The sequence below is a fragment of the Acomys minous genome (genome assembly GCF_964271855.1).
Source record: "Acomys minous genome assembly, chromosome: 1".
Classification (NCBI taxonomy): domain Eukaryota; kingdom Metazoa; phylum Chordata; class Mammalia; order Rodentia; family Muridae; genus Acomys; species Acomys minous.
This window is the reverse complement of record NC_140483.1, coordinates 174,118,608-174,133,169: the sequence shown is the minus strand read 5'-3', so window position 1 is coordinate 174,133,169 and position 14,562 is coordinate 174,118,608. Positions and strand designations below refer to the sequence as shown.

The 14,562-nt window shown below is 39.9% G+C and overlaps 1 protein-coding gene across 9 annotated transcripts in view; it reads left to right on the top strand.

Moving 5' to 3' along the window:
- BNC2 (basonuclin zinc finger protein 2) overlaps positions 1-14,562 on the top strand; it is a 414,736-nt gene that overhangs the window by 382,027 nt on the left and 18,147 nt on the right. For all 9 annotated transcript variants that reach the window (XM_084787363.1, XM_084787366.1, XM_084787365.1 and 6 more), the window contains one exon: positions 12,534-14,503. In XM_084787363.1, coding sequence (XP_084643489.1) covers positions 12,534-14,503 — 1,970 coding nt within the window. The remainder of the gene's footprint in view (positions 1-12,533; positions 14,504-14,562) is intronic.

Here is a 14,562-nt window from a genome sequence, read left to right as displayed (position 1 = left end):
ATCTAAGACTCTGAGAAAAAAAAATGAATGCCTTCAGTTATGAATACTCATATTATGAAAATAAGTTAGTTAAAAACTAAAAATGCCAGTGTTTAAAATATTTTAATTCAAAATCATTACACGTTAAGACTAGACACAGATGATCCAATAGTGGGGGTCTGAACCTGGTACTAGTAAGGTGTTTGCTTACATATGGGGAAACTACAGTGGGGCCTCGGTGATTTAGTAGTTGCATAGCTGGTCATTGGCAAAGCCAAGACTGGAATTTCTAGGCGTCCTTCAGACATGCTCTTAATTATATCGTTCTCCAAGTAGGAGTAATTCTATTATATTAAGAATAATCAAAATGTGCAACTATTTGATGCAAAGTATATTTTAACCCATAGACTAGTTCAGAATTAGTTGTTTTGTGCCTAAAGTTGGGGCAGGAGACTTATATGCTACAATTACTAATTTAGAACTTGGGATTTTCAGAATTAGACATTAGCTCAGTGGTTGAAAGAGGCAATGGAGTCAGTCTTAAGTTTCAGAATTTAAATTTGAGGGTTTTTTGAAACTCCTTATTTCTTTTATTAAATATGAAAACATATGGTATCTTTCAAATTTTCTCAGGTTTGATTTAAATAACTATAGGTAACTTGAAAATATAGAGGACAAGTTTCAGTGTTAGCATGTCATCTAATGAGGACTAGTAAGACTCCTCATCTCGACAGAAGATTCTACAATGCAAAGTTTTGTGAGAGCTTTAACATTCTAATCAATTGTGGGTGTTTCTGTAACTATTCCTTGGAGGTAAGAGAGGACGAATAGGAAGATGCTTTTGAGTCCAATGTTTCATGTAGTGATGTATTGAATTTAGTATCAGTTTCTGCAAGCACAGAAAGCTCTGATGTTGACACACTTATTTCACGACAAAGACTGTATGGCTCAGATGAGGAAAACATGTCTATTTCCAAAAGATAACCATGTGGGAAAATACAACAAGTAGAATCCACTTGTGAGTTTTATTTTATTATGTCTGTCTTTCTGTCTATACTACATCTTGATTGTTTTTTTTCTCAAGGGATATATCTTTTAGATACAAGCAAGGAGAACATGAGGATGTAATGGGTCAACACTGTAATTTGAAGGTGAAATATGCTCTTGAGAAATTCTGCAAAACACAAGTTTCCACGTCACAGAAATTGAGTAGGGTTTTCAGTACCCAAAACAAATGTTGATCCTTTAAAAGTCAAGTCTAATGTGAACCATTTGGTGTAGTCACGGTATGAATGAGTATGTTTCAGTCTGCCTCCAGATATTACAGTTGTTACAGCTGGCCTCCTGGAAACATTAGCTTCAAAAGCTAGAACAGCAGTCGCATAAAAGAGCTCTGTGTGACCAGAAAGTAGTCTTAAGTTTTGTTTACTTACACAACCAAACTGCTCTGCTGTATGTTGTGCATACAAGGGGCACATCTCTCTTAGGCTGTACCCAGAAGAAATATGTTTAAATGTAAAATTTACTAAAACAAACGAGCATGCCAAGATCCTTTCCCACATGACTTCAAGTGTTTCTCAGAAATTATCACAACATTGCTTAAAAACTTTCCCCAAGTAGTTCCCAGAATCTATTCAAACAAAAAATTTTGTTACCATTTTCTTTATCTTCCTTTTTGTTTGTGTGCATACATACTTGTATACACACACATACAGGCATGCATACACACAAACATTGGTCCATGAACACTTAAGAATGCCAAGTCAAATAAATTAGTGAGATAAACATAACTTTTTAAAAAAGGAGGTAGAATGGTTCTGAAGTATCAGAGTTTCCAGAACAGTTAAGATTTGATGCTAAAATAAGAGCTTAAAAAGTTGGCTCAGCTTTAGAGTGATAATTTGACATTGAAGTATTTCCTTCTTCCATGTTCATGGGTCTTTAGTTTTAGTGACTTATGGTTATGTCTCAGTAGAATGGAAGAGTACTCAAAGTTTGTGACTGTTTAAGCTGTTTCTTCAAAGCTGTTTCTGGTACCCAAAGACATGTCTTCCTCAAACTGCTGCAACTGTCTTACCTAAAGCCACCTGTGGCCAACTGTGCTGGCTGGTCTTATGTCAATGGACACAAACTAGAGTTATCTGAGAGAAGGGAATCTCAATTGAGAATTGCTCCCGCAAGATCCAACCGTAAAGCATCTTCTCAGTTAGGGATTGATAGGGGAGGGTTCAGCCCACTGTGGGTGATACCATCCCTTGGCTGATGGTCCTGGGTTCTATAAGAAAGCAGGCTGAGCAAGCCATGGGGAGCAAACCAATAACCTGCACTCCTCCATAGCCTCAGCATCAGCTCCTGCTTCCAGGTTCCTGTCCTTCTCCTTCAGCAGGAGACTATGATCAGGATGTGTATGCCAAATAAACCCTATTCTCCCCAACTTTTTTTTTGTTACGTTGTTTTGTTAAAGCAATAGCAACCCTAACCAGGACACCAGCCTTTCTCCATCTACAAAGTTAATGACATGCCCCTACTTGTTTTAGTTCAGATAATGCTCTGAACTCACCACATTCTCCTCTTGTGAACCCATATTGATATATTTCCTAATTCCTGGCTTGTATTCTGACACATAATACTTCTAAAGATAAGGCTAGCTTGAAGACAAGAGGGGACAAGTGGAAAGAGTACATCGATGTCTCAGTGTAAAGTGTGTGTACATGGATCATGATGTCTACCACACTCTGGTATTAGCTCTGAGTATATTCCCATTAATAAAAATATGTAGTGTTTGCCCTAACATAAATAGAACTTTCTAAATTCATGTTTGAAAGTCAATGGGATGGCTCAGTGGGTAAAGGCACTTGCTGACAAGCCTTGACTGTCTGAGCTCCCTCCCCAGTACTCACTTGGTAGAAGGAGAGAACCAACATTTATAGGTTTTCCTCTGACCTACATTTGTGTGCTGTGGCTCACATAAACCCAGACATTGTCACACGTACACAACATAAATAAGTCTAGAAATTAGTGCTGTAGCACTGTCACTTCATGTCTAGAATATTAACAAAAATTGTCTTTGTTGTAAGTTAGAAAATTTCACCAGTAGTCCTCATCTTACAGATTGCCTTCCACAGCTTACTAACAGAAAGTAGGACTATATGTGCTTGTATTATAGTCACAGTATAATTTAGTAGGCAGAAGTTTGTAAATGTAGGATGTCATACAATTTACATAATGTAACTTCAGAACCAAGTTCACCAAAGTCTGCTTTAAAAACAACAAGGTCTAGCTATGCATACAATTTGTACAGACACTTAAACACACAATTACGACAAAACATTATCATTAGCTCAGAGAGTTCCAGAATGCTGTTCCCAGTCAGTTCCTTTCCACATCTTCAGCCCCTGGTTGCTGCAGTCAGCAGTCTGTTCATGTAATCTTTTTTTCTCTGAATTTTTGTATCTGGGTTGGGTGAGTAAGTATTTATTTGGGATTTGATCAACAGTGCTTTGCAAAGTTATCTATGTTGTAGTATGTATTAAATTTTTATTACTTTGTATTGCCTAGTAGTATTCCATTGGACAACTATCCCACAACTTGTTTGCCTTTAGGACTTAAATATCTAGAAAACGTGACAAAATATATTATGTAAGTGGTCTCATTGGTTTTAACTTTGCAATAACTGTTAAACTTTACCTGCTAGGGTACTTAAGCTTAAGTGGGCTTGAAATCACATAATTTCTATACCTTCTGTCTAAGTCATGCATCTTGCCTTGATACTTGTATTAACCTACAAGAAAATGAATATAAAATCTCCATAGGAACCTGGTCATGAAAACCAATTGTCAGTGCAGTTGTGATGAACTCTTCTAATAAAGCTTGCCATGCAAATCTAGACTTGAAACCAAAACACATCTCATAAAGCTCCAGTTTTGCTATAAGTCAGCAGCAGCCCTAAGACTTTGGTGCCGTTTTAATGTAAAACTCTAAATGCATAGAAGATTTTTTAATTTTAAACTAACCATTAGTGGACTTTCTTTTATGACTTAACTTTGGCTGAGAATTTCTTTTCTTTTTTTTTTTTTTCCTATTCTGTTAATAGAAAGATTGAATCTTTCTCTTTAAATTATGTGCTTACTTTTAAAATATTTTATTAATATTTGAGAATTTCATGTAACAATATTGTGATCATATACATCCCCAATTCACCCCTTAACACCTTGCTGATCATCTCTCACCTCACCTCCTTAATCCACTCCCCAACTTAATGTCTATTTTATTAAGTTTACTAGCCCATCAACTCCAGTTTGTGTTATACATACACTTCTTGGTGTGGACCCACCCACTAATGTATGGCCAGCCTAGAAGAAGCCACACCACTAAAGAAAACTGGCTCTCCCTCCACCGGAAGCCATTAGCTGTCCATTGGTCTTCACTTGCAGGGACTCCTGAGCCCCTCCCCCAACTCCATTCTCCAGTGTTGAGTGGCTTGATCTTGTGCAGGTCTTGTGAAGTAAACCACAGAGCCGATGTGAGTTCATGAGTGCCATGGTTCTGTTGTGTCCAAAGACTCCTTTTCTTCAACCCTTCCTGACTTTTGCCTCATACAGTCTTTCCATCTCTTTTCCCATGACAGTCTCTAAGCTTTTGGATGGATAGATTTCCAGGGTTGGCTGTGTATTCTAATCGTTATTCTCTATACTTGGCCAGCTGTGAATTTCTGCATTAACCCTCCCCCCTCCATCAACTGGACAAAGAAACTTCTCTGATAAGCTCTGAGTAATGCACTAATCTAATAATACAGAAATATGAATTTAAAGATTGCTTTAATACAGTGTCCATTTAGAAGAATAATACTAGTTTGTTCACTCCTGGAGTCTACAAGTTCCCCAGCCATGGGTTCTTGGCCAAATTTACAAAGCATGCATTCCTTCCTATGGAGCCGACTTTAAACCCAATCAGAAAGTGATTAGTTACCCCTGTAATGTTTATGCCACTGTTGCACCTCATGAGCATGTCTTGCCATGCTAGTCATTATGGCACATCCCAGGATTTACAGCAGAGTCATATTATTAATAACTTTTTACCTCCAGAAGCCCACAGAGCAGCTTCAAGTACTCTGAGAATTAGCCAGCAAGAAGCTTTCTGGTTAGTACTAACTTTATTTTTCCATGCCCTATGACCAATGTGTCAATGTGTTTGGTGTCCTCAACAATAGTGTCATACATTCAAGTTCTGATATGCAAACATACACAGTGGGAAAATCATGTGTTGTTTGGGGCCTCCAGTTACCTTAGTTAGGGTTCTATTGCTGATATACAGCCCCATGGCCAAAAGCAACTTGGGAAGAAAAGGGCTTGTTTCAGCTTACAGTTCTACATTACAGTCTATCACTAAGGGGAATCAAGACAGGAATGCAAAAATGACAGGAACCTGGAGGCAGGAGCTAAGGCACAAACTATGGAGTAGTGCTGCTTACTGGCTTTCTCAGCCTGCTTTCTTATAGAATCCAGGACCACCATCCCAAAGATAGCACCACCCACAATGGGCTAGGCCCTTCTTCATCTATCATGAATTAAGAGAATTTCCTAAAGCTGGATCTTGTGGGGGCATTTTCTCAATCGTGGTTCCCTCCATTTAGATGATCAAGCTCATGTTAAGTTGGCATAAAACTACCCAACACACCCCTTTCTTACTCGTCACCATTCATGTCACTGGTGGTCTACAGTGTCCTCTCACTTAAGGTCTTTTCTCCATCCCACTAGTGCTCACTTTCTAGTTCCTTGGATCCTACTTCAAATTAAGTACACAAATCTAAAGATTTGACACTTAAGATTCACATATAAATGAAACATTTGTTTTTCTGTGTCTGGGTTACATGACTTAGTTAAAAAGTTTTACAGATCTGTTCGTTTATCTACACATTCATAATGTTATCTTTCTTTACAGGTGGATAAAATTTCATCGCATATAGGCACCTCAGTTTCATTACACATTCATCAGTTGATGGACATCTAGGCTGTTTCAATGTCCTAACATGCTCTCACTATTTTGAATAGACCAGCTATGAATATGGATGAGCATGTATCTCTGAAGTATGGACTCTTGAGGTTTACCCAGGAATGTTATACTTGAGTTGTATGGAAGCTTCTAATTTTCTGGGGTGAAAAAAAGCATCACACTGATTTCTACAATGGCCTCACCAATTTTCATTCCCATCAACAGTGTATGAAGGTTCTACCTTCCCCACATCCTCGCCAGCATTTGTTGTCTTTTGTTTTCTCCATCCTAGCCATTCAGAATGGGGTAAGATGAAATCTCAAATAATTATTAGCTTTCATTTCCCTAATTGCCAAGGAAAGAAGTTTTTACTACAGCAGCTCTCTAGTAGAACTTGAAATTAGGAATTGTGATAGCCCAGCAGTATTTGTATTGCTTGGGATTGCTTTGGTTAGCCTGTGTGCTTCCATTTGAATTTTAAGATTGTTTTTCAAATTCTTTAAAGAATGACATTAAATTTTGATGGGGTTTGCAATGGCTCTGTAGATTTCTTTTGATGGGATGGTCATTCACAATATTAATCCTACCAGTCTATGAATATGGAAGGTCTTTCCATCTCTGGTATCTTCTTTGTTATTATTAAATATTATTTTATTTTTACATATACATTTATATTATTATACATATGTAAAACAATCTACCTACAGCAAGAAGAACCATGAAACAATCAGGAATTATATAAGTGTTACATTTTTAGTGTTTTGGCTATTTGTATTTGGCAGCCTTGAAGAAAATATCTTTCCTATCTTGGTATGTCTAAAATTCTAAATGTAAATCAGTATCTATCATATCTCCTCATTACCAACTTAAAACATTTCCGTATACCTAAAAACATCTTAACCCCTAAACAACTAAGCTTAAGTGTAAAACTTAGCTATCTGGTCTTCAACCATATCAAAGACTTGAGAAGGAATAAAATTAATTACCCGAGTATACAGAGAATGCAGGTTAGCAGCTTCCCAAATGAGAAGATGACCGAGACAGTTTGTTACCTGAGCAGTCACTCAAAACTCTCTATACCATTGGAGAATCATCTTCAGCCTTCTAGCCCAATATAGACATATTTGTGAGGCAGGAACTATTGAGGACTTGCTTACTCTGTCTTGGCAGAGTTTGGCCATCAACTCTGCCTGCATCCAAGGTTGGTATCTTCTTTAATGTCTTCGATTTCTTAACGTTTGCATTCTGTAAGTCTTTCACTTTCTTCATTAGATTTTGTCCATGATATTTTTTAGACTACAGTGAATTTGGTGGTTTCTCTTATTTCTTTCTCAGTATTGCTTACCTCTTAAATTTTAAATAATACTGAGTGAGAATACTTTCAATATGTGTTGCATTTGCTGTCTTGTTCATAGTCTTCCATGAATAAAAGGAAGACTGTTATCTGTCCTCTGTACTATGACATGGTTAGTGGCCTGCTACAAACATTCTTATTCTGCTCTTGAGATAACTTGGTAGTACATCCCAAGACCACTTAGCTGGTCTCTTCTCTCTCTTACTACAGCTTTTCCTTCTGTATTGCCCATCTTCCCAAATGAGATTAACCAGCCAACCTCCCACTTTATCTGGAAACCACAAGTCTTGTAAGAGGCCTTGTGGAGAGGATCAGTGTGAACCATTGAAACCATGGCAGCTAAAAACAAACAGTGTTTAAAAATCACTCTTCTCGGCTGGGCATGCACTTCAGGTGGGGAGCATTTGCTTGGCTTACTCAATACCCTGGGTTTAGTCCCTATCATAAAAACAAACAACAACAGCAAAACACAATGAAAAGCTATTTAAGAGCAGACAGATTTCAATAAGGAATATGACAGTTCCAGTGAAACTGAAGGATGTTGTTTTGTATAACATGGTTAAATGCTCATGTTTATGTGGTTTAGACTTTTTCTGACCCTGATAAAACAGGTTTTTAATGCTTGACTACTTGTTGTTTCTCAACTTTAAAAAGTAATAGTATAGCCAGTTATTTACAGAAAACCAATACTTGTAATCATACCTTGCATTTAACTAACAGTGCAAATCATATTATTGTCATTTTGAAAATATTATTTCCCAATCTAATGGGTTGCAGGCCAGTGAATTCTGGTTACAAATGGAAAAGCCTAAGGGAATTGATTCACCAACTAGAGAGGAAGTCCGGGGGCCAGTTTTTACTTAGACTTTAATGTGTATGTGTATAAGACGAATGCCTTGTTATGAATTTGTCAATGGTGGTCTTCACCTACAAGACTACAAGACTGTACTTTTGCTTTGCTAGCACTCATTCCATGGTAGTATCTAATTTTTAATGATTCCTGATCACTTGATAAAGTTTATTTGATCATATTTACTTCTCAAACATGAAGGTAGCCTAATTTTTCCCCTAATCAATCTTGAATCAATATTTAAGCACAATAAAAATAAATTACTAAGAAAAATTCATGCCTGTAGTTAAAGTGGTAGAATCAGGTTGCCCTAAAAGTTTCCAGATGGTTAATAGCTGTGTTAAATTACTTGAAGTTCATTTTTTTTGGTGTTTGTTTGTTTGTTTGTTTGTTTACAAAGCCTTCAGGCTGACACTGGTTCATCTAAATCAGTGGTTCTCAACCTGTGGTTCATAACCCTTTTGGAGTCAAGTATTAGGTCTCTTCCTGAACAAATATTTACATTACAATTAATAACAGTAGCAGAGTTATAGTTATGAAGTACCAACAAAATTAATTTTATGGTTGGAGGGTCACAACATGAGGAGCTGTATTAAAGGGTCCCAGCATCAAGAAGGTTGAAAACCACTGTTCTAAATTATTATTTTAAAAAAATTTTTTGGACCGGGCAGTGGTGGTGCATGCCTTTAGTCCTAGCACTCAGGAGGCAGAGGTAGGTGGATCCCTGTGAGTTCAGGGCCAGCCTGGTCTACAATGCGAGTCCAGGACAGCCAAGGCTACACAGAGAAACCCTTGTCTCGGGGGAAAAAAACCATTTTGATCTCAGCCACTGAATGAGAGTCCCTGAACAAGACAATATGTGCTTCTGTTGCAGAGCGTTTCAATAAATGCCTTTCTCACTACTTTTGATGATTTAGTGTTCTCTTAAACCAGCTTCTCCATAAATACACTAAAACTGAACTGGTCTTAGCAAGGAGCCTGTGGACTCCTTACACCCCACCCTATTTTTACTCTGACAGATGTGATAGTTACTAGGTAATGTGATCAAATATGAATGAAAACTTTGGGGGAAAGATCTGCTGTGGGCCTTCGTATTGTGAAGACCTAGAGGGTACCCTGACATTGAACTCAAGAAATGTGTGCTGTTCTTGAGAGTATTCATTAGCAGACATTATGCTGTACTGTCTTTATACCTTGCATTTAACTTAACAGATCAATCTTATCTTTTGCGACTCGGACTAGTGACAAAGATCTGAATCTTCCTTACCTGGAAATTTTTTAAAGCCCAAATTAAAAATTAAGTAGCTTTAATGCTATAGCCTTAATTTTGGCAGAGGTAGGTACTCAGAACTAACAGACTTCTGAAAGGCAGTGCTTGTGAAAAGGAACAGGCATTGTAGCAGCTGGAAGAAAAAAAATAAACCACATAGGATGGCTGTGTACCATGGGGAGAGACAGATGGGAAGGTGAGGGGAGTGAGAGGATGGTGGTGGTTTCAGTGATGGTTTTTATTGGTTGCTATGGTTTCTGTGGCTCCTTTAATAATTCGATCTGTGTATGTCTGTATGTAGCGCTGTAGTTTTAGGTTTGGGATGCTTAGGCAGAACCTGAAGAAGATATGTTTATACATTGCTCAGACTGGGGTTTAGCATAACAGAAAAGAGCAATCACAAGAGGCAGCTGACAGCCAGAAGAAATGGTGTAAAAGAAAGCAATACATACTTTTAGAGAAGCCTTGTTCTAAAAAAGATCTACTTATTATCCTAGCTCTAGTGTATCACAGAATGGTGTTCAGTAAGTACTGTGGAAACAGCTAGTCACTGAAGCATCAGAATTTTGGCGTTCAAGTCTTAGACTCCAAGAGAGCTTCTCAGAACCCTCACACATGGTCATACACTTCACTTTTGATTTCTAATCTGTTTAACATTCCCCGTACTCTGCATGTGATCATGGTGCCATGGAGATAGGGTGGTGCTGTCAATGAAATAATGTATTTAAAATCATAATATACTTTTTTTTTTGCATTCCTACAGCACCAACATTTCCTTTTGTTCCCCACAGTCCAAATACAAGGCTCTGAGTAACATCAGTAGCTGTTAGTGTTAGTGTTAGTGTTAGTGCTAGTGTTAGTGTTAGTGTTAGTGCTAGTGTTAGTGTTAGTGTTAGTGTTGGTGTTAGTAGCTGTTGGAGTACTCCAGACTCTTCTGAGGCTCCTAGCCACCCACGGCACTGTATGCTGACTTTAGCCAGAGAGATCATAAGAACATTTCATCTTAGGGAATTATTTCTATTCAATAAGAAAAGGACAAGCATTTTGACAGCTTTCACGTAGATGGATAGCTACACATGCTGACTATATAAACTGCTTTGAGGGATGGTACATAGCTTAACAGAGCTGCTTTTAAAAAGTAAATCAGATAAGTGATGGATACCCACCCACTCACACTAGCTCTGATGATTCGGAACATGACAATGTCCAGAGGGAAGTTCGTACCCAAAGGCTGAGGATGGACTTTTCCCATTGGCAAAAAAACAAAACAAAACAAACAAACAAAAACAAAAACAAACAAACAAAAAACACTGGTGATGGTTCCTTTATCCTCATTCAGCTTCCCTAGAGTAGCATCTTGTGTGATCATGACACACTTGTTGAAATGAGGGAACCAAGAGCGATGGAGTACTGTTATCAAATCTAGAGTCTTCCTGCACGTTCAGCTCACTTTCTTGCTAATGTGGACCCTGGGACCACACATTTACATCGTAACCCCTCCTGCCCGGTCACTGATGTTTTCCAAAGAAGAAATTACTAACCTCACACTGTGAAGAGTTTTACATAGTATCTTATAGACTGCCCCCCAGGTTTGCTTTTCCTGATCCTTTCTCAGGATTGGGTTGAAGAAAAATGTTCATATGGCCACCCTTCCTAGTCACCACGTGCTATCAAGAGTACAAGATGCCGATATACCTTCCTGCATTGGTGTCAACGTTGATTAGTTTCTCAAGGCCGCGTCTACTGGATTTCTCCAGTGTAAAGTTATGATTTTTGTCTTTGTCATTAGTAAGAGTATTGTCATTTTCAAGTTTGTCTTGGTACTGAATCCAGGGCCCCACGCATACTAACCAATTTCCTACAGCTCAACCACTTCCCCGACTCCCCCAGCACCATTTTGTTTTTCTAGATGGTTTTGTACTTTCTTACGGTGATGGTCAGAGTTGGAGCAAGTGTCATGTACAGAGGGCAGCAAAGATCCCTGATTCTGGTGGGGGTAAGAGATGATGCCTTAAAAAAAATTCTCCTAGTCATTATTTAACTGTTTGAATAGATTTTTCTCAGCTCGTGGTGAAATGGATTGCCTGACATTACGTTGCAGGATTCTTAAGTCCTACCTCCAGGCAAATCTCAGAGTTACTAGCAAAAATGAAAATGTGAAATGCTTTTTAATGTATATTTAACAACACATAGTCTGATGATTGCTGATGTGTAGTCTCTGTGGACACCTTTTGCCATCAGAGGAGGATGCTGACAGACAACTTTTTACATGTTTATTCTATTTAAAGCCATCACATGCTTGCTTTTCAAAATAGCTATTCCAGTCCTTTACAACAAAATCCTAAAATGCCATATACTTTAAGTGTACCGCACACTTCAAATGGCTGGATTACAACCAGTTTTCAAGAAGAGAAAAGTTGCCTTTCACGAGTGATGCTTCCTTTATTCCACCTCATGAAATTGCCTACCCTTAGCCAGCATTAAAATACAGCCATTTTAAAAAGACAATGGGCAGGGAAGTGATGGAGTTATGAGGGGGGAAATGCTATTCTACCTATTTTTTTCCAAAAGGCACATGACTCCCATTTAAAGGAATCTCCCATCCTTGAATCCAGTGTCGTGTCTGCTTGAGTCGAAGAAGTACATTTTCATCAACTATACTTAATTCTTTCTGATGGTGTCATGATTTAACAAAGATTAGGCTACAATTTTTTGTGTTTATACTAGGTTGCACAGCAAGAGTTCACATCTTATACTAATATATGCTAAATAGTAGCATAGATCATAGTTGTTCAAATGGCAGTACTGAAGGCATTTTAGATCACAGAGCCCCAGTGGTCTCCATTTTGTTTGCTTTGACATTATTAAACTCAATCTGTTTCTATAACTGTGACTGTAATTGCTACATTTGCATGGCAGAAAAGTTTGCTTCGTGTGTTAACTTTTATTAACACCGCTCGCATGCCATTTTCTGCTCCTGCGCTCTGTGTCTCAGAAGCTGCCAGAGCACCTTCAGTTGCACTGAATAATTATGCACAATCAATAAGTCTTTGTGTTTGTCTTTGTTGTTTCTTTGATGTGGCCTGTAGGACGCTGCTGGCAAAGTACTGGACCGCTGGGCTATCATGTCTCGAGAAGAGGAAATCATCACCCTTCAGCAGTTTCTGCGGTTTGGGGAAACCAAATCCATTGTGGAGCTGATGGCAATTCAGGAGAAAGAAGGGCAGGCCGTGGCTGTACCATCTTCAAAGACGGACTCGGATATCAGGACTTTCATCGAGAGCAATAATCGCACCAGGAGCCCTAGCCTCCTTGCCCACTTAGAGAACAGCAATCCCTCCAGCATTCATCATTTTGAAAACATACCAAACAGCCTTGCATTTCTGCTTCCATTCCAGTATATAAACCCTGTCTCAGCCCCACTGTTAGGCTTGCCTCCCAATGGGCTGCTTTTAGAGCAGCCCGGACTGAGGCTACGGGAGCCGAGCATTTCAACCCAGAATGAGTACAACGAGAGCAGTGAGTCTGAAGTATCCCCAACACCGTACAAGAGTGACCAGACACCCAATAGAAACGCCCTGACTAGCATCACTAATGTAGAACCCAAAACCGAGCCAGCATGTGTCTCCCCCATCCAGAATTCTGCCCCCGTCAGTGACCTGAGCAAGAGTGAGCACCCAAAGAGCTCCTTCCGGATCCACCGTATGAGGAGGATGGGGTCAGCCTCGAGGAAAGGAAGGGTGTTCTGTAATGCTTGTGGGAAGACGTTCTATGACAAAGGTACTCTCAAGATACACTACAATGCTGTTCACCTGAAGATTAAACATCGATGCACCATTGAAGGTTGCAACATGGTCTTTAGTTCCCTTCGAAGCCGGAATCGCCACAGTGCGAACCCCAACCCCCGCCTTCATATGCCCATGCTAAGGAACAACCGAGACAAAGATTTAATTCGAGCAACGTCAGGAGCTGCCACTCCAGTCATAGCAAGTACAAAATCCAATCTTACGCTCACAAGTCCTGGGCGGCCCCCAATGGGTTTTACCACTCCTCCACTGGACCCTGTCTTACAGAACCCTCTCCCTAGCCAGCTGGTATTTTCTGGGCTAAAGACTGTACAGCCAGTTCCTCCTTTTTATAGAAGTTTACTCACGCCAGGGGAAATGGTGAGTCCTCCAACCTCCCTCCCAACTAGTCCCATCATTCCAACCAGTGGTACCGTAGAGCAGCACCCTCCTCCACCCTCTGAGCCAATAGTGCCAGCAGTCATGATGGGTACTCATGAGCCCAGTGCTGACCTGGCACCTAAGAAAAAGCCTAGGAAGTCAAGCATGCCTGTCAAAATTGAGAAGGAAATCATTGACACAGCGGACGAGTTTGATGATGAAGATGATGACCCTAACGACAGTGGGACTGTGGTCAACGACATGAGCCATGACAATCATTGCCATTCCCAAGAGGAGATGAGCCCAGGCATGTCTGTGAAGGACTTTTCTAAGCATAATAGAGCCCGGTGCATTTCAAGAACTGAGATAGGAAGGGCAGACAGTATGACATCTGAGGACCCGGAGCCCGAGCGGGACTATGAGAATGAGTCTGAGTCTTCAGAGCCTAAACTCGGTGAGGAGTCCATGGAAGGGGATGAGCACCTTCACAGCGAGGTGAGCGAAAAAGTCCTGATGAACAGCGAGAGGCCCGATGAGAACCACAGCGAGCCGTCTCACCAGGACATCATCAAAGTAAAGGAAGAATTCGCAGACCCCACCTACGACATGTTTTACATGAGCCAGTACGGACTATACAATGGTGGGGGTGCTAGCATGGCCGCCCTGCACGAGAGTTTCGCGTCCTCTCTGAATTATGGAAGCCCGCAAAAGTTCTCCCCTGAAGGGGACCTGTGTTCCAGTCCAGACCCCAAAATCTGTTACGTGTGCAAGAAGAGCTTCAAAAGCTCCTACAGCGTGAAGCTTCATTACAGGAACGTTCACTTAAAGGAGATGCACGTGTGCACAGTGGCTGGCTGCAACGCTGCCTTCCCCTCCCGTCGAAGCAGAGACAGGTCAGTAAATCTTCATTGGCTGCTCCTGCTGAGGGTGGGGGGACGGGTCAGTCACGGTG